The sequence below is a fragment of the Glycine max genome, chromosome 17 (genome assembly GCF_000004515.6).
Source record: "Glycine max cultivar Williams 82 chromosome 17, Glycine_max_v4.0, whole genome shotgun sequence".
Taxonomy (NCBI): Eukaryota; Viridiplantae; Streptophyta; class Magnoliopsida; order Fabales; family Fabaceae; genus Glycine; species Glycine max.
The window spans coordinates 824,096-847,192 of NC_038253.2; the positions used below are offsets into that span (position 1 = coordinate 824,096).

At 32.8% G+C, this 23,097-nt stretch overlaps 1 protein-coding gene and 2 pseudogenes across 2 annotated transcripts; 2 read left to right on the forward strand and 1 right to left on the reverse strand.

Annotated features, from left to right (window-relative positions):
* Positions 1 to 3,680: 3,680 nt before the first annotated feature.
* LOC100801256 (homeobox protein SBH1-like) lies at positions 3,681 to 9,152 on the forward strand (annotated as a pseudogene).
* Positions 9,153 to 10,835: 1,683 nt separating this feature from the next.
* LOC100805355 (subtilisin-like protease SBT2.4) lies at positions 10,836 to 15,300 on the forward strand (annotated as a pseudogene).
* Positions 15,301 to 16,080: 780 nt separating this feature from the next.
* LOC100805893 (O-fucosyltransferase 15) lies at positions 16,081 to 20,112 on the reverse strand. Of its 2 annotated transcripts, XM_003550431.5 has the most exons (10): positions 19,451 to 20,098; positions 19,289 to 19,378; positions 18,675 to 18,768; positions 18,489 to 18,550; positions 18,287 to 18,375; positions 17,841 to 17,961; positions 17,606 to 17,749; positions 17,141 to 17,475; positions 16,777 to 17,017; positions 16,081 to 16,414 (listed from the first exon to the last, which is right to left on the reverse strand). In XM_003550431.5, the coding sequence occupies exons 1-10, from the start codon at positions 19,703 to 19,705 to the stop codon at positions 16,106 to 16,108; spliced, it is 1,740 nt and encodes a 579-aa protein (XP_003550479.1). In that variant the 5' UTR covers positions 19,706 to 20,098; the 3' UTR covers positions 16,081 to 16,105. The 2 variants fall into 2 exon arrangements, with proteins under 2 accessions (XP_003550479.1, XP_040867196.1); XM_041011262.1 differs by having other exon boundaries at positions 19,289 to 20,112.
* Positions 20,113 to 23,097: the final 2,985 nt, after the last annotated feature.

The window sequence follows — 23,097 nt, forward strand, 5'->3', positions numbered from 1 at the left end:
AAAATAAAAAATGCCAGACCAAGACGAGGTGTCCGTGATTGTTGATTAACCATAAAAACTGCGTTTATGATGTTTGTACTCTGCAATAAAATACTCGAATCTGATATTTTTGGGTGTAGTTTATGACCACGAGTGTGGTTTTGATTTGAAGTTTCGACAACCAATTTTATTAGTACACTTTAGTTTTCTTATGATTATTTCATCTTATATATTCAATATTCAGTGATGCTGAACTTTTCTTTTCAAAAATCATGATTATTTTGTTTCTCTTCTTCAATGTGTGGTGAAAAGGAAAAACCGAAGTAATTTCTGATGGGTTTTTTAACCTTCAGAACATGAATTAAATATTATTTATTTGAAAAATTACACATGTTAGTCCCAATGATTGTGATGTCATCATGTCATTGGCACAAATAAATGATAGGAATCAAAAGTTATAACGAAATGAAATATTAGCAATCTTAACAAGTTTAAAAACTAAAAATATAATTACCTTTTATTTTTATTTCCCTGTATCACGGTTTTAACAAATCAAACCTATAGCTGCTAAACAAGATTTACCAAATGAACTAACTTATCTCTTGAAATAGCCTGCAAAATCCGTATCACGTAAAGGGACGCGATGCATGAATGCAAATTATGTAGAGCGAGGAAAACTGCTTTCTATCTTAAAATTTGAGTAAATCAACAATAAAATTATGCGCGCACAAGATAACTATATATGTGTGTTTGTCCTACTTATATTTCTGTATCAAGTAATATGAAAATAAAGTAAAATTCAATCCGCCTTGTTTGTCCTATTTATGTTTCTGTTTTTTTTCCTGTTAATTTCCTTCCATTATTTGTGTTTTCCTGTCTGTTTTTTTCCTTGTCTATTCGTTTGCAAAAGTTTCATCATGGTGACAAAAGACATGCATATATAGCTGGGATAGAATTTTACTGGGCAGCTCTTACAAAAGACGATATAGTGAAAAAGAAGTTTAATGCCACGCAGAAATAAATAAAGTCATAAAACATGGAACACGCGCAAAATCGGAAGCTGCCAAAGGAAGGAAAACAAATAAAGATTTAGATAAAGAGCAAATAAAGGAAGGAAAACAATTTTTTGATGTATTTAATATATTAAAACTGATAAATTAATTTGTAAAGTGACACATTACTATTTAAATAATAATATAAACTTAAAATAAAAAATAACTATCATTTTATAAGGGATAAACATATTTAACCCCTTTTTTTATCAGCAAATAAAGGAATATATTAATGCTAGCTAACACAAGAAGTACAAGAACCCATATTCATAAAAGCCACAACATCTCCTACAAAGAAAAGCATGGGCTATTAACTATTTATAACAGACCTAAATATAAGTATATCACAACCCATATATATAAACGTATCCCGAAAATAAATAACATGAAGAACCCAAATTCTACATCATAAATGTGATACCCCACCCGCCCTCCTGTACCTAACCCAGATGGCACAAATAAAGACTTCCACAAGGGGATGCCATGGTCACACCCAAAATTTATAATTAATAATCTCCTTTAAAAACCTTGTAAAAATATATTATGGTGGTACCCTTGAAAAAAAGAAAAAAAATGAGGAATTTGGTCTTGGGCCCCTCTTAATCCAAATGCTACCTCCGCCATTGCTAGTCTCTGTGCATATATAATTGCTATCCATTTATCAAGTTCTTACCATCCATGGTTTAGAACGTTGGTTATAGAAATTTCGACATTTGTGAATCAAATTTGCGAAAGCGCTTTGTATCTCATTTTAGATGTGGTGTTCATCATCTCCATTTGAATAAGCCATTGATTAAAAGAATTCAATAGTTTAGGCTTTTATTCGTGGCAACTCTCTTAGCTAGTAATGATACATAACCCATTTTTTATATTAAACATCTCACCCACACCTCTCAATTTTTTATACCTTTGTTCCTATTATATCATAAATCTTATTATACATGTAATTATCTCTTTTTTTATCTTCCTCTAAATATTGAATAATAGATGTTTATCAAACATTTTCTTTCAACATATTTATCGTGAAGGCATTACTTGTATGATTTGATTAAGATTGAATTTTTTTTTATTTTTTATTATCTTAATCCTTCGATTTATCAAAAAAAATATTTTGATTAATTTAAAGTTTGATCGAAAGATAAATAAAATCTAATAAAAAAATTATTTATGCAAATAATAAAATTCAAATAATAATGAAATAATTCAATCTTAACTTCAATATATTAATTATAGATGTTAGTTCAATCCTTAACATTAAAATTTCTTCTTATGAATCTTTAATTTGTTACTTGGAATGTTTGTTGAAAAAAAGAGTAACATTTAGTAAGCAATCATGTTTTGAACAAAATTCCCATCGAAAGAGAATATTTATCAGAAAAAAAAATAATCGATCTACATATTTCACTAATCCATTATTTTATGACCATTGGTTTCCTTTCCTTTTTTTTTCCATGCAGTGCTTTCACAGATGTTGAAGCAATCTTTTTTCCACGTTTCGAAAAGCCCTTCGCCCATGTTTGTCCTTTTTGCAAGCTTGCTATAGTCATGCAGTGCTTTGCAAGCTTGCTATAGTCATGCAGTGCTTTGCAAGCCCTTCACCCATGTTGGGAATTTGAAGTGTGTGATCGACTACCTCATATTTTGGGAATTTAAGAAAGTAATTTTTGACCATTTTTAACCTCTAAAAAGTTATCAAAAACATTATAATGATTTTTTCAAGCAAACTGCCACAAAGATTATTTTGAAATAACTAATATTAATTGTCACATTATTATTTAATAGAGAAATATAATGATAGGGATCAAAATCAAATTAAAAAATAAATTAAAGATAAAAAACAATCAAATAAAAATTTAAAAATAAAAACATAATTTATCCATAAAATAATATATATTTTCCGTCTTGATTGCATGTATCTTTTAAGTTAAAATAATCATATACCAATCGATAAGTGGTTGGTGGTCCATAAAATATTACTATATGCAATAGCTAATATAATTAGAAAAAGACAAGATAAAAATATGAAATAAGAATAAAGCAACAGAAAAAAATAATGTTATAAATATAATTATTCATAATTCGTAATAATGTTATAATTATAATTATTCATAATTCGTAATTGCATTAGATATACCGTATAGTCGTATACGCACTTGCTACCATGGAAAAGAGGATGGATGCATGCTTAGTGCGAACAAAACCAGAAGCAGAAGCTGATGGAGCTGATTTGGCCACGGTGCCATATACGTACGTGACTTTATTGGTTATTATTATTATTATTTGTGATTATGAATGAGCCTGAGGGACATAAACCTATAATGCTAGGAGACTAGAGAGAGAATTACTAGTAGAGATAGAGGAAGAGACATTCGGACTGTCCCCCTAACTTTACCAGCTTTATAGACAGCGACTGAATGGTAACTCACAGAAAGCCAGCATAATCATGTCCACTTCACAACAGAGGAATAGGGCATTACACATCTTCTCAATCTCAATTACATATGGAGGACAGGTATCATATTCATAGTAACAACGTAACTAACAACCCGCAGTTTAGGCAAAGATTTAATAAAAGCTAGTACTTAGTAATAATCCATTAATCCGTTATGTACGTCTTGGTCTTGTTACATACTAATAGTAGTAGTATATTAAAAATGAGCTGTGGTAATAGTAGTTTGAAGTGGTAAAGAAAAGGAGAAAGGTGAAGGGTGATTCCCTGTTATCCATCTCTTCCTCTATTCCTCTATTCCATCACCTATCATCGTCAGTAGTATTTACTTGTTGGCTCACCCTCGATTTGATCGTTCCTCTCTCTCTCTCCTGCTTTTGTTTGCCACCAGTGGCGCATGCAGGAAACGAGGGGGAGAGTCTCATTGGAAAGGTAAAACCCACCCTTTGTTTGCACCATTCTCTCAAACCATTTACATCACTCCCTCCTTTCTTTCTTCTACCACTACAACAACCCCAGTTAGATTATTTATTTATGCGTGCGTGCATCTTCTCCTTTTCCCCTCTAACAAGTGAATTCTCTAGTGGGTGGTAGTAAGGTTTAAGAAAGAAGACTAAACACCCATTTTTTCCAAGGAAATTTGTGCAGACTTTGTCAGGGAAGTTACAGTGGGAAAAAAAAAAAAAAAAAAACCTCTTCCACTTCATGTAACAGACACACAACTACAGCACCAGATCACTGTTTTGGATTTTTTATGTAAAAAAGGCCTGCAACTTGTAGCATAAAATCCGGGGGTGCCCTCAAGACAACTCATCTTCGGAGCAAAACAGAAAAGTAGAAAGAAGGGTTTTTCTCTTCCAATTTTGAACTAGTGTGGTTGATAGCTAAGGATAAGAGTGTGGATATGTATGACTGTGAATTGGTGAGGAGGCAATGGAGGGTATTTCTTCTAGAGTGATGGGTTTTGGAGAGAATACAAGTAGTAGTGGGGTTTGTCCAATGATGATAATGATGATGCCTTTAGTGACTTCTCATCATGGTGGTCATCATCCATTAAATCCTAATCTTAATAATCCCAATACTAATGAACGCACAAACACAAACTCTCTCTTCCTTCCCATGCCTTGTACTAATAATACTCACCACCCAAACCGCAATAACCACACAACTCCAACGCCACTGAGTTAGGGTATTTCATGGAGATCCCCAACAACAACTATGGAGGCTCCTCTTCTTCCGCTATCAAGGCCAAGATCATGGCCCATCCTCACTATCACCGTCTCCTGGCAGCCTACGTCAATTGCCAAAAGGTGAGGGAACGAAAAAAAAACAAAAGCTCAATCTTAACTCACGAGTCATGATATCCATTGACCCAACGTTCCCCACTCAGGTGAAAAAAGTAGATTAATATAGACAACCAGTGATTGAAAACGATGCTTAATTAATTTATTCAACTTGCAAACACTTTTTTTCTTGGATCTGAGTTGTGGCATGTGAAGTAATTTCTTCTTAATTTATTAAAAAAGTCATTCATTCATACTGGTGACAAACTACTACTACTACTATTATTATTATATCTTAAAAGAAGAAGAAAAAAGTTGAAGTAAAAACCCTTTGAAGAACAAAATGACAAAAGATGGCTATTTATTTAGTTAATGGACGTACCTACCAGGTTGGGGCTCCGCCTGAAGTGATGGGAAGGTTAGAAGAAGCATGTGCATCTGCTGCAGTGACAATGGCAGGTGGAACAGCTAGCATAGGCGAGGATCCAGAGCTGGATCAGTTCATGGAGGCTTACTGTGAGATGCTGATCAAGTACGAGCAAGAGCTCTCCAAACCCTTCAAGGAAGCCATGCTCTTTCTTCAAAGGATAGAGTGCCAGTTCAAATCTCTCACTATTTCTTCTTCGTTGGACACTACTGGTGTGATTCATCACCTCTTTTTTTTACACTTTTTTCTTATTCTTTAAATGTTTCTTGTTTGGTATTTGCCTATTTGATGCCTGATATTTAATTGAATGTCCATGCATGTCAGATTTTTCAAGGATGTAGTAGGTTCTGGGAAAATTGTAAAAAATTTAACCCGGGTACTTCATCCACCTTTTCTTTTTAAACGATTAAAATACTTTTCTTAGCGTTCAGTTTTTTGTTTTCATTAGGAACTATGAATGGTGTTTATTTGTCTAGTCTGTCTTTTCGTTGTTTAAGAAGGTTTGAAATACTAGCATGGGTATAAACGTATCTTCTTGGTTCTCAAAACCGGTTTTTTTCCTGTTAAAATGTGGATGGGGTGGTACTAATCTGTAGTATAAGACTCCTTATCGGTGTGAGTGCATTGAATAAACTTTTGTTGGCATCCTATAAATTCTGCCGTTCCTGCATGCCCTGATGATATTGACATAATTTCAGGCTTTCTTTTTGGGAAATACAAGTCTTTACCGAATAACTTGTCTTTGCATTTCCCTATTTGATTTTTACTGCACTCTAGCCCGCTGCTGTTTGATTTCGCATCTGAAGGTAAAATTATGCTTAAAGTGAATCCAACGATGGCAGCTGGAATGTAAATTTGGGTTTAGTGGAGAGTCTAGGGTTTCTTTAATCTGGTGTGCTCAAGAGTCAAGAGTGTTAATTGCGAGGTAGTTGGTAATTTTTGTCCGGTTGGAAATGTCAAATTCTCAGTGCAGTCAAAGGAGTTGCTTAAAAGAGGTCCTTTGAGGCAGTTGCAGGAGATATCTACCAAACAATGTTCGAAAATATAAAATATTATATGAAAGTTATGGTCCTTATCTTTGAACGCATTTTATCCAGCAAAGTTTTATTTTTTCATCATCATTTTGGTGTATATATATATCAAGACTCATGATTTTGCTAAACCAATTTTTTTTTATATACTGATAAATTCATGCGTTTTATTTAGGTTGCCTTGTTAGTTTCAGAATTAGTGTGTCTATACGTACTGTCATTATTTTTCATGTGTTTGTGTCCGCAGGTGCAGTGCATATTGCCATATACTTACTAGAATTGTGTCTTTGATATTATGGTACTACTTATTTGTGTGTCTATAACTGGAAATGGATGGCCACCTGCCATTTTTACATCAACATGGTGCTAATATTGCTGATTGAAATTAGCAATTGAATGTGACAACCATCAATAATATTTATGTCAAAATTTGCTGCAAGAGCGTTGATGACTACAATGAATAATAGTAGGAAACTTTTGTTTACTGTCTTGGATATAATTATAACCAAGCTTTTCTCAAACATCGACCCAATTGTATGAGCCAAAAGTAGTGCATTTTTTTCTGTTGATGAAAAGGAGCCCAAGTTATTTAGTAGTTCATTACATGTTTCAATTAAACGGTTTAATCTGGATAGAGGGACCTTTGGCAATTTTTTTTATTAATTCTAGTTATTTGACTAGTAAACTTTTTCAATGGAATTCAATTATTATATTATTATTTCCATTTTTGTTGTTGCTATTAATTTCTTGATGGTTTTAATTCTTCCATGACATGGCAACGTCATTTCAGAAAAATGGTAATGTCTTGCATGCGATTTTAGATAAATATGTGTTGTGTGGTTTTGCTTTACTTAAGAACTTTTTGAAGTAATTCAATTTGTACACCTTTTCTCTGTATCTACAAGGGCCTGATGGGTGTCGTTTCTTCTAAAAATCAATCTTACTTTTGTCTTGACTAGGGTTAATATGATTGATAAAGTAACCTTAGGCAAGTTATATTGGTGAAGTAGACACATTCACATTTAAAGAGTATAGTTATTCTCTTCCCTAACTTTATTGGGTACTACTATATATGAAGAAAATGGTGGTGTCTACTGTCTCAAGGTCTATATGGAGGCACTGTGTTTATTAAGAATGAGGTTGTATATGGACATTGGATTATTTTGATTTCATCAATTTAAATTCTCACTTTGGTTCATCTTTCATCGTTTCCTAATTAATGTAAGTTATACTTTTAGTCATCCATTAACTTATGGTACACCCCAGTGCCATAAAAATCGCCCTAAACACAGGAGTACAAGGTAGTGGTTTGGTATATTAACATATATCCTATCCTAACTTCATTAAGTTTTTAATAGTTATATAGAATCGCTTGCGATGGAGAGTGATTAGGTCTACATTCATAATAACTTTTGTAATAATTTTTTATGGAGAATAATGTGAAGGAGGAAGAGTAATTTCTCCAATGCTTATTTTTTAGTGTTCTTCGGCTCACTCTGAACTGGCATGTTTGCACTTGCATTTGGTATTTATCAAAGAGTTGCACTTTAATTTTTTTGTTATTGGAATTTATTAGTTCATGGCCTACCTTTAACTTTATAGGAGATTCATACAAATCGAAATATTTTGAATGAAATATTTTCCTTCCTAGGCAATATAAAAAAGTACTCTTGTTCATTGTTTTCAAATTTGTGATATATTACAATGTAATTTATGATTGAATTGTGGTACTTACCATAGTTGATTCATTTGATCATTAGCTTGTAATGAAGCTATTGATAGGAATGGATCATCTGATGATGTTGATGTTCAGACCAACATAATAGATCCACAGGCAGAGGACCAAGAATTGAAAGGTCAACTCTTACGCAAGTACCGTGGATACCTAGGCAGTTTGAAGCAGGAATTCACCAAGAAGAGGAAAAAGGGCAAGCTGCCCAAAGAAGCAAGACAACAATTACTTGAATGGTGGAGCAGACACTACAAATGGCCTTACCCATCTGTATGTTGCATCTATAACATGATCCTTAAGCCTATATATAACTGCCTAGTTAATTTTATGAATTTATCTTCCATAGGTGATATTTATCGATCTATAACAATAATGGTGAAAGACTACTTTGGTATTCACTTTTATTTGGAAGTTTTTTTTTCCCGATAGAAATCAAAGAAAAGTATCATGGACTTATAATAACTTACTCACGCACCCTTGACTTATTTAGAAGTCTTTACCTTTCAACTGAACTGGACCTAATAATTTATCTTACTCTCTACTTGTCATAATTGATGTTTTTTCACCACCCCTTTCTCTATATTTAATTACCTACTTTACCCTTTAACTACTATAAAATTAACTGCACACTTTTATTTTCTACTGTGTTTAAATTCTTCCCTCTTTCTCTTTTATCTTGTGTTCTACTTAATAAATTGTAAGAGGCACGGAATATTGTCTTTCCGTTAGTAACTAATAACAATTTTTTTTTTTTTTATATTATAATAGCAATAATTTTTCGGTATATAAGAAACATGTTATGGAAGTTTTTAGGGGAACAATTTACAAGGTTTTACATGATTTTATGCATTAACAGGAATCTCAGAAGCTAGCTCTTGCAGAGTCAACAGGGCTGGATCAGAAGCAAATTAACAACTGGTTTATCAATCAAAGAAAGCGGCACTGGAAGCCTTCAGAGGACATGCAATTTGTGGTGGTTGATCCAAGCCATCCACACTACTACATGGAAAATGTTCTGGGCAATCCCTTTCCCATGAATCTCTCCCACACAATGCTCTAAAAAACCGTTTTGGTGCTTGTGTGCTCTGAAAATATATGTTGTGTCTAAGTACAAGGAATTCATATAATAATAAGTTTGTTACTCTAATTAGTAACGATATTCACACGGTAAAAGATGTCTCAAATGTTAATCGTTGCAACTTGCAAATCTTCCCCTTTTGCACTTTTAATATCAAATGACAATCGAGTCTTTTAATCATTTTTGTACTTCAGCAATTAATTTTCTTAAGTTTAGTTTATATCTGGGAACAATTTTGGAAATATTTTTAAGATAGAAAAATTATTTTTATTAAAATAATTTGAACTACACACTTCAATAAGAATCAATGAATTGATTTGGCCTTTTATAATTTGTCATACAAGAAATTAATTATTTGTAAGGGCTGGATCCTTTGAATAATTACTCCTATAAAGACTGGGCTGATCTTATATAAGAAATATGTTAAATTATAAATTTCTACAAGTATTACTGCAATTTTATGAGAATTTGTTTTTCTATTGTAAATTGCAATATATTCCCCCGGATCCGGAATAGCCTCATATTGACTCCAAATAGTCATGACAAATGAAGATTGAGGCGGGATTTGGCATTTTTAAACCACTGCTAGTGCTTGGTTTCCATTTTGGTTGCAAGTGTAACCAACCAGCTATTAAAGATACAATTGGAAGAGCTCCTCAAATAGATATTCGATCTTAGTTTAATCTTTTTTTTTAACAAAAAAATTACTCTACTTTTATAGCTTGTCAGAAAAATCTCTCTTCCGATTATTTAAAATTAAATTCTTCCTTGTACACCTTATTACCTTTTTTGTTATATGAAGTCTAAAAATTATGCTTTTGGTGTACAAGTACATAGATAATATGCAATCTATATATACGAAAAAAAACCTCCATGCAGTCCAATAAGTTTTAGTTGTCTTGATTTTGAGTTATTTTAATAATTACATTGATTTCTAGTATTAATTGTTTTCTTTCTTAATTGTCTTAATATTCTAATTTTAATTTTTAACATGACTTCAATATGATAGATAGCATATGTTTCTCTACCATCAACGGTTAACACTACTAGTAGGAATTTATGTCTCTTAATCAAGTAATTTAAAATTTAAATTTTAGTTGATCTTTGGATATAAAATAAATTATATTTTGAAAATAATATTCAAATTGTGCTCGTTCATAGACTCCGACGAGATTTACTCACTGCTTTTGGTAAATTCACAAAAAAAAATAACATTATTTGTCATAATGCCTTAAGTTTAATTAAGAATATAAACTAAAATATTTAAAATACAAAATATTTTGACTTTTTGAAAAATGAAATAAAAAAATTTAAAAATATATATATACCTACAGGGCCGGCCCAACAAAATATGAGGTCTAAAATAAAAATTTAGAAATTTTTGTTTTACTTTAAAGAGTGATATGTTAGAGCTTTTGTTAAATATGTGTGACTTTTTTTACTTTAAAAATTAATGGAATTTTTTTTTGTTGATAGACCTAAAGCTTAAGCTTTATTTGTTTTACCGTTAGGCTGGTTTTCATTGTAGGTAATTGAGTTGAATGTGTAAAGACATCTATGACATTTTCTCTTGTCTTTAGTGTGTTTAGAACTGTGATTTCAGTCGCTAATAATAAAATTCAGTCGCTATTATCTGCAGCGACTGAATAAATCTGTCCCAAATAACCAAGCTGTTTAGTCAGTCGCTTAAAGAAATGTTTGTCGCTGACGTGTTGGTCCCTCTCTTCCATGGAACAAATTCAGCAATTGAAACGTTTGGTCTTATTAAAATAATCCAATGTCGTTCCTAGGCATTTTCATTTCCATGTCGTTCTTGGTTGTTGCTATAACTTGCTCTCAAGAAGAGCAATCAATATACTTGGTCTTATTGGAAGGAGACGCGCTTGCTTTTCATGAAGGTTCGCGGGACCAAGATTCATCAACAATTCACCCCAACACCAACAGGTTAATATATATAGTAACTAAGCTAGCTTATTTTTATTCTATATGACACTTCAATTTACGTATACAATCACTTCCCCCACATCCACTCACCCACAATCTCTTTTTTTGTTTTGCTTATAGTTCCTACACTCAGTCTAAAAGATTTTTTATGCTATCATTCAACATAAATTGTTTGACTTTAATAATAATTATCTGGTAAGTCATCATGATATCTAATTGGTTGATACTGAATTTGAAACTTTTAATATAGAAATTAAATTCATTATTTATTCAAACAAATGTGAAGACAAAAACGAAATCGAATCACAATTTTCTTTTGGAGAATTTATTATTTGTTTTTTAATATAAAGACATATTTTATTATACTCATTTTCTTTTTGAGTTGTGATACATGGCTTTATGATTGTTTAGCACTTATGTTTATATATATTTATTAAAACTTTCAAATCATTAATTATTTATAAATGTTTATTAATTATATATTTATTAAAACTATCAAATAATTAATGATTTATAATTTTGTATCAGATTTTTAAATTAATTTTTTTTTTCAAATCTCAATTTCCTCAAATTAATTTTATAATTATACTTATTACTTTCGCTTAAATATAAACCTATTATAATATTTAAATTTTAAAAATTAATTATACATATTTTTCTCAAAAAATAATATTGAAATCACAGTCCATTGGGGATTCTTGGTGGTTACCCTTTCAAATCCTTGTGCTGTAAGGCTTTGTAGCATTTTATTTTTCTTTATTTTGTTTTGGTCATAAGCTTGTGGCATGGTTAAACATAAAATGGGGCAATATTCCTTTCCTTAATTTGTTATTCACCAAAACGAAAATTAAATTAAGTGCATTACTATTTCGCACCACACTTTGAATGGAACTCTTCACTCTTCAGCTAGCTCTATGACTTAATCCTTTATTACAGACCTATTATGCTGATAAATTAATGACTTTGCTTAAATAAAAACAATTATGTTAATAAATGATAATTTCCTTTATATGGAAATCTATTAAATTAAATTCGTCTTTTACTAATAATGTCAATTTTATGGCAAACACTAATATGACACGACATCTTTTACAGTTTATCACAAGGTGTGATAACATATTTTAATAAAGACACTTTCAAAATTAAAGAAAACCTTTTCAGAGTTAGAAAATCAAAACGGAAAAAAAAATTGATGAGTGTATTTTAACCTTTTATAAATTAATGTACAACATGCTTCCATTTGTTCTTATTTATTTACGTGCATGCATGGGTTGGTAATGAGAAAATTTTCAGGCTGCAAGACTAAGAAGTAGCCCAGGAGTTAAGTTGGTAGAGAAAGACAGAGGAGCGAAGATGACGACAACATACACACCTGAGTTTCTAAGTTTACGAAAAGGAATATGGGCGCAAGAAGGAGGAGACAGAAACGCAGGTGATGAAGTTGTCATTGGTTATGTGGACAGTGGCATCAACGCACTTCATCCCAGCTTTGCTTACGATCCCATGCACCCTTTCTCATCAAATCTCTCACATTTTGAGGGTGCCACCTGTGAGACGGGTCCTCTCTTCCCACCTAGTTCTTGCAATGGAAAGATAGTAGCAGCCAAGTACTTCTCTGCTGGGGCTGAAGCTACTGTTACCCTAAATGCTTCCAAGGATTTTCTTTCACCCTTTGATGCAGATGGACATGGCAGTTATGTATATAACTATATTATATATATGCCTCTCTCTCTCTCTCTTAACAGTTATTAAGATGTATATATGTGCCTTGTTATGGCTATTTTAATTGGTTAATTTCAGTCATGTCGCATCTGTTGCTGCTGGAAATGCTGGTGTTCCTGTTGTGGCGAACGGTTTTTTCTATGGAAACGCTAGCGGAATGGCGCCACGTGCAAGGTACGTGGGCTTTCTGCTCTTGTTTTTGGATATTATTACATATATGCATGCATGGATGAATTAGTTATCGAAATGATGTGTAGATATCACATGTGTGTTGCTACTATTTACTAATGTTTGTCTTTTGCAGGATTGCTGTTTATAAGGCTATCTTTCCCTCCGTGGGAACTCTAGCAGATGTTATTGCAGCTATCGATCAAGTAAGTGTCACTTCCATTCTCAAATTGATTAAATCATCTCAAATTATTCGAGAATATTACCATCATTTCTCAGTCGAATAGCAAAAAGGAAGAAGTAAAGATATTTAAAAAGGGTTAGTCGACTAGCTATATGTTGTGTCTTAGCCTATACAGATATATAACTAAAGTCCAAAACAATTTTTTTGGTGAAACATTTCCTGACTAGCAAGTCAATCGACAATGAATTATGTTAGTATTGGTCTCTATAGGTTGTAAACTTGTAATAGTAATAACAGCTACTCAAATAGTTTATTTGATTTCTGCAGGCTGTTCTGGATGGGGTGGATATCTTATCACTCTCTGTTGGACCAAATGAACCACCAGAAAACAACGTGACCTTCTTGAGCATGTTTGATATTTCTGTTATTTGCACGAAAAGCGGGAGTTTTTGTGGTGCAAGCTGCAGGGAACAAGGGTCCAGCATCTTCAAGTGTAGTGTCATTCGGTCCCTGGAGTGTTGGTGTTGCCGCTTGCACCACAGACAGAAGGTACCCTGCTTCACTTCTTGGAAATGGCTCATTACTTAATGGCGCAGGACTCTCAGGTACTTCTGACTCTCAATACAATCAGTGTCTGAAATTCTCACTTCTCACCTACATGACCAACTTTTGGAAATGGATGTGTTTTGCATAAGTTTGTTTTAGCTAAGGATGCAGTAAAAACAAATGAAACAACTCTGGAGTACATAGAGGAGTGCCAACATCCAGAAGTCTTGGGCCCTAATATAGTGATGGGAAATATCATTATCTGCACCTTTTCAGCGGGCTTCAATAATGGAACCTCAACTCTTGATGCTATTATTGGAACCTCGAAGGCTCTAGGGTTGGAGGGCTTTATCTTAGTTGCAAACCCAAACTATGGAGATTATATTGCAGAGCCAATCCCTTTTGATGTTTCTGGTATTCTGATTCCCCGTGTAGATGATGCCAAGGTACATAGGGAGGACTTAGTCAATAGTGTTATTACTGTCATTTATTTGACTGAAACTTTGGTATCAGATAAGTAAAAAGGCTTCTTGAAAATGTAGGTAATATTACAGTATTATGAAGAGCAAACAAAGAGGGATATGAAAGGAACTGCCAGAGTTTTGTGCTATGGCAGCTGTGGGAGAAGGAAGAGTTGCCTCTTTCACCGGGAGATCACCTGTAGTTAGTAGATTTTCTTCAAGGGGTCCAGATATCATTGACATGCACAATAATCTTGCAGATGTACTTAAACCTGATATTCTTGATATGGGCAGCATGGACCCCCATCAGTGCCTTAGAACCTATGATCAAAGGTACTTTTCTTTTCTTTTTTTGCCACACTGGCTGAATTGTATTTAACTCTTTTACTACTACCAACTCATACAGGGCATGATTTTGCATTATTGTCTGGTACCAGCATGTCCACACCTCATTTGGCTGGAATAGCAGCACTTATAAAGCAATACAATCCATTATGGACTCCATCTATGATAGCATCTGCAATCTCCACAACAAGCTCAAAGTATGATAATCTTGGAGAGCATATGATGGCTGAAGGCTTTGAGGCCAGCAGCTTGCTTCCCTCCACTCCTTTTGAATATGGGGCAGGCTTGGTGAGCCCCAATTGTGCCATTGATCCCGGTTTGGTACTATCATCAGGTATGTAAATACTAGTTATTAGTTAAGTAGCAGAGCCAGAGAATTTAATGCTTTATCAGCTTAGTTTTTTTATTCAAAACAACCTAAATATTCATTGGTCTTAAAACAGAACATGAAGACTTCATCAGCTTCTTGTGCTCTTTGCCAAACATGGACACGGATGCAATAATTGCAGCTACTGGTGACCAATGCAATCACCCTTATGCCTATCCATTCAGTCTAAACCTTCCTTCAGTAACAATATCTGCACTAAGAGGATCAGTTTCTGTGTGGAGAACTTTAATGAGTGTGGGGAACAACACAGAGACATACTTCGCCTCTGTTCAACCTCCAAAGGGAACAAAAGCCTACCTGTATCCAACTTGGTTTACCATAAGTCCACAAGGAACACAGGATTTGGAAATTCAACTCAGTGTCATCCAACCAATGTCGAATTTTACCTTTGGTGAAATTGTTTTAACAGGAAATTTGAACCACATTGTACGAATAACGTTGTCAGTTTTAGCAATTTCGGTGTAATGAGGATCAAATTTGCAGTATGTCGACTTCAGGTTATTAAGCTCGATTGGAAGCGGGTTTTCTTACAAAACTAATTATTTCTAAACTACCTAAATGGGAACATTATTTCCAAAAATGTTACAATTTTCTTCAGTTTAATCTTGATATTGTGTTGGTGTAAATTTTTTATATTATCAACTAATTAAAAATTACAAAAAAAATCAATAGTTTTTAATTATATGACAAACCATGGTTAGATGTTAGTATATAATACTGTTAGTGGATTACAATTAAATTCTTTTCTTTTTATAAATAAAAGGTTATAAATTTAGTTATATCAGGACTTCAGGAGTTTACTTTTTCAAAAACCAGAAGTTAGATCATTTTAAAAAAAAAAATGTTAGTTTTCTCATGAATCATAACCAACTTTTCAACTTTGTGTTTATTGAGTTAAATTTTAAAGCTATTTTTAAATATTCATACATCAAGCACACCTCTTTTAATTAATAAACATTGATCATGATCTCATAATATTCCATTATAAATTATGTCTATATTTTAAAAATATATTTATATACAAAAGGAAAGTAACATTATTTTATATAATTGTAAATATTTTTGCAACATTAATAGACACGCTATACAATGTCACAAAATATGAGAATTTTCAGCTTTTGTTAACAAAATGTGAGATCAACTGTCACCATGTGAGATCAAATCCCAATCAAAATCACGCCTATGAATGTAGTTATAACTATAATGGCACAGACTAACCTATCTAGCCAGAGGGAAAAAATTGAATGGCAATAATGAACAACAATGCTAAGAATTACAATGAGAAATCACATTACAGCCAAGCTAATATAAATAAATTAATCTGTTCTGCACATACATTCTTTACACCTAGGATACCTGTAAACACTTCTTGCCTTCGGCCTTGTCTGTACATGTTTAGTTTGCCTAACTGCTTTCCTCACTCTCTGTTCAAAAACACGCCATTCTATGGTAGAGTTCTTCATAAATATACTAGCAAGTCTACGTTTATTTGGGCGTATTGTTGGCATTCTTCCACCACCATAATAAATTCGATACCCAGACACCAAAGATGATAGCTGACTTCCTGAATCAGTCATGGCGAATGCATCTGAAGCAGTGCAGCCTATGAAGTCCAGTGCTGCTAACTACAACAGAAACAGCTTATTGTCATTTATCAAAAGACTAAGAGTAGAACCAAAACAAATTCAGTGTTCTATTTCAGTGATCATGTTCACAAAAAGAGAAAAATAGAGCAGGTATCCATGCCCAGATAACACCAAAATTTGAATAATATGCAATGAGAGAATTTGGATTTGGGCCTTACTCAACCTTGCAAAACAGGTTTGTAAGATAATGGTTGTTCCGCACTTATATACTTAATGAAGAGCAATGTAAATTGTAACATAAAGCACAAAACAAAATTTCTTGTAACTAGGAATATAATTAGACTTGTAAAAATCATCAATGTAAATGAAACAAGAATGAAATTAGCAAGTTAGCAACAAACCTGAGAGGAATAATTAGCAAAAGATTTGAGTTCAGCTGAAGAAAGCAAGTTCTCTTTGGTGACTAATTTAGGGTACAAATTGGTCAAAGCAACCAATCGTGAGCCACCTCCGTACAAATTAGAACCAGCTACAAATATGTGTGTTTTGCGGTTAAAACCAAGAGCACCAAGCATAAGGATGGATTCTTCAGGTGTCAAAGGACATAGGCCTTCAGACCTGAGCTCAGAAGGAGAAGGTAATCTGCACAGAAGATTCCAATTGTTTTTAACGAGTAAGGGTCTTTTCTTCATAAATTGAAATTGCTGTCTCTAAAAGATAAGTATGTAGACCAAGAGTTTCAGATGGAAAGATTATGGTGCATACTTTGTAGTCCTCTTCAGCAGTGACAATGCAGGAAAATGGATTTCACGATATGCTTCCAATTCTTTCCTCTCTTCTTCACCTCCCGCAAATTCACATAAAGAATGAGCTATCATGTCAATTTCAAATCTGAGATGCAAAGCTAGATACTTGGATGCTTTCTTGGCATTACTTTCACTTTTCTCCTTCATTGATTCGGCAAATGGACCAACAAGATAACGATCCAATGGTCCAACAAGACCTGAATGTTCACGCAATCTTTTAAGAAGCAAAGCACCGGTTTCTTGTATTCTGGGAACAAATTGCAGGGCATGAAAATTACATCTGCAACGAAGTCTCTATATGAAGTTCCCCAATTAGGAAGAGCATAGTAAGGCTTCAGATCAAGAAAGACAGTAAAAACAGAGCATTGAAGGGCATGAGATCATGAAAATTATATTGTAAATTTATGCTTCAAAGAACATTTACCTGCAGTTCAAATGCTATTGGATCAAATGCCAGGCGATTACCAAATCCAACAAAGTGAACAACTTGATTTTTAATTATAATAGGTAAGATGTGTTTTAAGTAAAAACTTGGCTTGGCCTCCTTCTCCATGTCAACATCTGTCACCTGGAAGAGCATTCCAACAATTAAATACATATTTGATAAAAAAAATAGTCAAGTTTAATCAGTTTACTTGAGGGACTATGGTGTTACTTACAACACTACTAATTGCCTCCAAGTCCAAAGATTGTAGCTCCTTTGGAAGCTCCCTCACTATCCGAATATCAGGAGTCAAGTAGTTAATAAAATGCTCCTCCTGATAGATATCGCTGAATTGACTATGAAATTATACAATAAGCAATTATAAGTTATGTTGACAAAGTCACGACATAAAAGCAGCAGGCCTATGGAATGCAAATGTGGCATTGAAATGATCCAAGACAAAACCTAAGCCTAGAAATCCTAATAACTTATGCTATTTTGCATACATGAAAAGTAAGAATATTAAAAACAGAAAATTATTAAGTTATCTGTTCAATCTATAGCTCAAAATTATTCATAAAGCTCGTAGCTATTTATACCAAATCGATTAAACATTAGGAAATATTATGAGTAATAGGCCAAGGTGGAATGGGAGAAGAACGAGAGATAAGACGGCATTACCTCACATCTCTCCATACACTACTGTACATAAATTTGGGGATAACTAAAGTTGAATTGAGTAAACGAGCCACAACGACAGCATTACAAACCTGTTGCAAATAAAAACTAACATAAATGGCATGCTATGCATTTAAAGTAAAACTCAAGCTTTCTTTCTTATGCAACAACATAAAAACATAACACTCTAACAAAGACTACTTACAGCTACTCGTTGTTGATTGATCCCACCATTTGCAGTAACCAAAATGTATCCATTTTTTCCCTCTATTGGAGTACAGTACAAGAGAGCAGGCTATGAGTATCAGCTTGAACTTTTATTTTCCTTTTGTAGTTGCACACTTATAAACATACACAATATAAAAAATTGTTAAATTTCAACCACACATACCATTGGGTTCCCAATTCCGCTGATCAGCACAAGGTCTCCAAGAAGAAGCAGGAACGAAGGGTTCTTGCCACAAATCTTTAGGTTCGCGTTTATTCTGTCCCAATGGGCACAAAAAGTCAAGAGTTACCAAAAACTTGCTCTGCCAATGATTTGAAATCACTCTATAACTTAATGGCATATGACTAGAAAAAAGTTATAATTGCCCTCCTAGGAAACATCCACCCAAGCATCCAGTCAGACAGTTATCCCCTTTTAAGGCCCAATAAATCACCATTAGAGCGAGGCATATTTAACAAAAAGTGCTACGTGTACAAATTGACAATCGTATACACAGTGTCATTTATTCTTAATCACTTGTAAATAAAAGTTAACCATCATCAGACATTTCAATAATCTCATGATACTATTAAATTAAATACTTGTAAAGCTTATTTATCCATTAGTGCCACAAATACAAATGGATAATTTAATTCTTAGCTACTTTCGAGGTAAAGTTACCATATTTACAGACGTAATAAATATGTGACAGGTGGAGGCAGGATGGAGAATCCCATAATCTAATATGAGGGTTAGGTTAATCAATAGTCACATAAGCACAACTACTAATACTATACCTCTGCCAAGGCATGTGCAGCCAATGCCAACATCCTTGCATAATTCCCCTTTTGTGATTTTTTCTTATTTGAAGGCTTGTTCCATTTCCGCTGAAAATGAAATAAGCGTTTCAAATGTTCTATTTTATACAAATAAAAATAAGAATAAAGCAGGGCACATACCTGAAGAGAAAGTGAAACGGAGGAGGAACGAAGTGTAGGTTTGGGTATAGGATCGGGTTGATGTTGTAAACGGAGAAGCATAAACCAATTGTGAAAGAAAACGAAAGCGAGAAAAGCAATAAGCGAGAGAAGCAGTTTGGCTCGTTTCCTTGGATACCACGAAGAAAAGTGGGATTGGGATCTACGGGAGCTGGAGAGGCGGCTCGGAGTCCGCGAAGTTGGCGAGCATCGATCTGGTTCGGAAGCGGATACCATGCTTCGGGTTCGGGTCAGATCCTGACGAAGAGGAGATGAAATCTGAAAGAATGTGTTTGTGTTTGTGTTTGTGTTTGGCTAATTAATGGTTAGTTAGCACTTAGCATTTAGCAATAGCTACGGTATTATAAGAGAGAAATGAATCTCGTCTTTTCTTTTCTTTTCTTTCTTGGGCTTCAAGAATTCCACCCAACTCAATCCCGTCGTTACCAATCTTTGATTTGCCGTGGAACGTCTCAAATTATTTTCTGCATAATGTCAGTGTTTCGCTAATGCTACTCTCCATTATTACAAGATTAATTTCCTATGGTTCGACTTCTGTGAAACCCCTCCTCAAAAAAAGATTTCAATGAAACCTTGTTATGTGTTTTTTTTCTCTATTGTTTTTAAAATGTTAGTTTTCTTTTATTATGCTTTCCGTTGATTAAATTCCGTCCAAATGAATGAATCTATGTATATTTATTTCTATATTTTTTGGGGGGATTATATCTATCTTTATTTGCATATAAATGATAAATGCAATATTTGAGGCTTTTTTAATAGATGTCAAATTCTCCTTCGATGCATTACACTTTTTCTTATTCCTGATAATGTGTTATTTTCCAGTTATATCGAATTATTATAATTTCAATTCAAATAGAGTGAATGTGAACTATCTCATAAAACTCATGATGTCCAAACTCTCAAAAACAACTTTCATTTTCACCATTTTCTCTCTCTCTTATTTCCCATGATTTCATAAACCTCTCTTCATCCCCGTCTTGATGCAAGCAGCTGTTACTATGGCCCATGGGAGCGCTGCACTCAAGAGCAGGAAACAAAGCAAAATAAAATAGTTAAAAAAAGTTCATCAAAACCATGTTTATGATTTTTTTTTCCATAACATATTGTAAGAATAGTCAACAAAGTTGTAACTATAACTAGTTTTTGAAGTGCGGTTGCTATTTATAATGGTAACAAAACAATAAATAACTTTTTCTTTTCGCGAAATTTTAAAAAAAATCATCGGAACTTCTATTGACATCTAAATTGCTAGAGTAAAATTATTTATTATTTTTTAATTCATTGGTAGAGTGAAATAATTATTACGACAATTCAATATGCCTTCTTTGTAATAACGATGATGAATTAAGCTTACACTTGCTGAGATGATGTATCTTGTAGTACGGGCTTCGACTCTCCTTTGCATAATAAAATAAAATAAAATAATAACAATAACAATAACACACTTTTTTTAACATTGACATTGAAGCTGGCTAATACTGATCTTGAGAAGAAAATTGCCTTAAGAGATTCAGAGAATAAGATTGCATCTGAATAGCTGATCATCACACCTTCACCAGGAATGCCATTGGTAGCAGTTCTATTCAACGGCGAAATTTGGGAGAAAATTATTACAACTGGGTAAGATCCATGAGGATGGTATTGCATGCAAAGACAGAGCTTGGTTTCATAGATGGAGGTATCAATAAATCAACTAATATTTATGTTTTAAGCTCATTAATAATAAAATATTTGCAAATATATTTTATAAAATAAAAAAGATCAACAAAAAATCATATATGTTGATAAAAAAATGCAACATATAACTCATTCAAAAAATTGTTTTAAAATTTACTTTAAACTTCACTTATATACTCTGAATTGAGGAGGAGTGTTAAGACGGATTAAATATACATATAATTTTTTTTATCAATAAATATTATTTATTAATGGTTAATCTTTTGTTAGTGACCACCTTTGGAAAAACGGTTTTTTTTCCTTAGTTCCTTTTTACTATCAAATTAATCTTATAACTCGTATTTTCATATACTTTTAGTTTATCATTTATTTCTTAGATAATAATAGTATATGTTTTAGATAACATTCTATTTGATATATATAAATATGGTATACATTCCTCTAAAAAAATATGGTATACATGTTATAATTAGATGAGCCAACTAGTAATACAGATTTCACATGGTTATACTTCCATTACATTTTATACAATTAGACTTCTTTGAATTATGCATAATTATCACTTTTTTCTTTTTTAAAAAATCACTTTCAATTGAGAATTTGAATGTTGGGTCATGCACTTGTGCTCCATGGTATAGAAGAAATCGAAAGGCATATATTAAGTGTTAGAATTAATGTCTTATATAAGAGAAATGTGATTTATGTAAGGACTAATGAATAAATAATAAATAATTAAAAATTAAATTATAATTGGGTTAAATATGAAAAGTTTCTAGAGATAACTAATACTTGATGGGAGTAGTGATTATAAAAGGAATTAATAACCACTAATGTGAAACAAGGTCTTCAAGAAAGATACGCATTATTTATCTATTATTTGTGAGAATTATAGATTTCAGAATCCTATTATTTTTTTATAATTCTCAATCTAGGAAACCCTTAAGATTTACATGTGGTACCAGGGCATGGATTATGAAACTTATGATTCTTCAAAAATAATTTATTTTCTTTTAATTATGCATGAATTTTAATTATAAAATTTAGGGATTTTATTTTTGTTGCACGTACGGAATTTTATTGAGAAAGTGGTGATTCAATATTGTTTCCAATTTCTTTTATTATTTTATTAGCATGCCTTTCCAATTTTCGTTGCACATATGGAACCCATCATTCGTGCACGTGTTTGTCTTTTAGATCTAACGTAAAAGTCCTAAAGCACATTCAAAGTTTCTCGGCTTGCGTTTTTGTTTTGCATTCTCTATGCATTGTTGTAAGCTATTCTTTTAAAGGCCCAAAGTTTTATTACCATGAAGTTTGATGGTTCATGTATTATGCATAAACATGTTATTGAGATGACAAAAATTATAACAAGACTTAAGACCTTGAAAATGACTATGAATAAGAACTTCTTTTTTCAGTTTATTTTGAACTCATTACTAATTGAGTATGGCCCGTTCCAAATGAGCTATAATACCATGAAAGATAAATGAATTGTACATAAATTGCACAGTATATTAGTTCAAGAAGAAACAAAATTTAAGAATCAAGAAAATCACTCAGTTCATTATGTAAGTCACCAAAGGAATCAAAGAACTGGAAAGAAATTTGTGAATAAGCATGATAAAGGCAAAAGACCATTAAAGATCAATGACAATCTTGTGCAAATCCAGACGAAGGCATTAAAGAGTAATAATTGTCATTTATATGAAAAATCTGGACACTTCTAGAAGGATTGTCCAAAGCGTAAGTCTTGGTTCAAAAAGAAAGGCGAGCTTAATGCTTATGTTTTGAATCAAACTTAAGTGAAGTTCTTAATAATACATGGTGGATTGATTCTAGATGTATGCCTCATGTTTCTAATACTATGCAGGGATTTCTTACAATCCAAATCATAAGTCTAAATGAAAAATTTGTCTTCATGGGGAATAGAG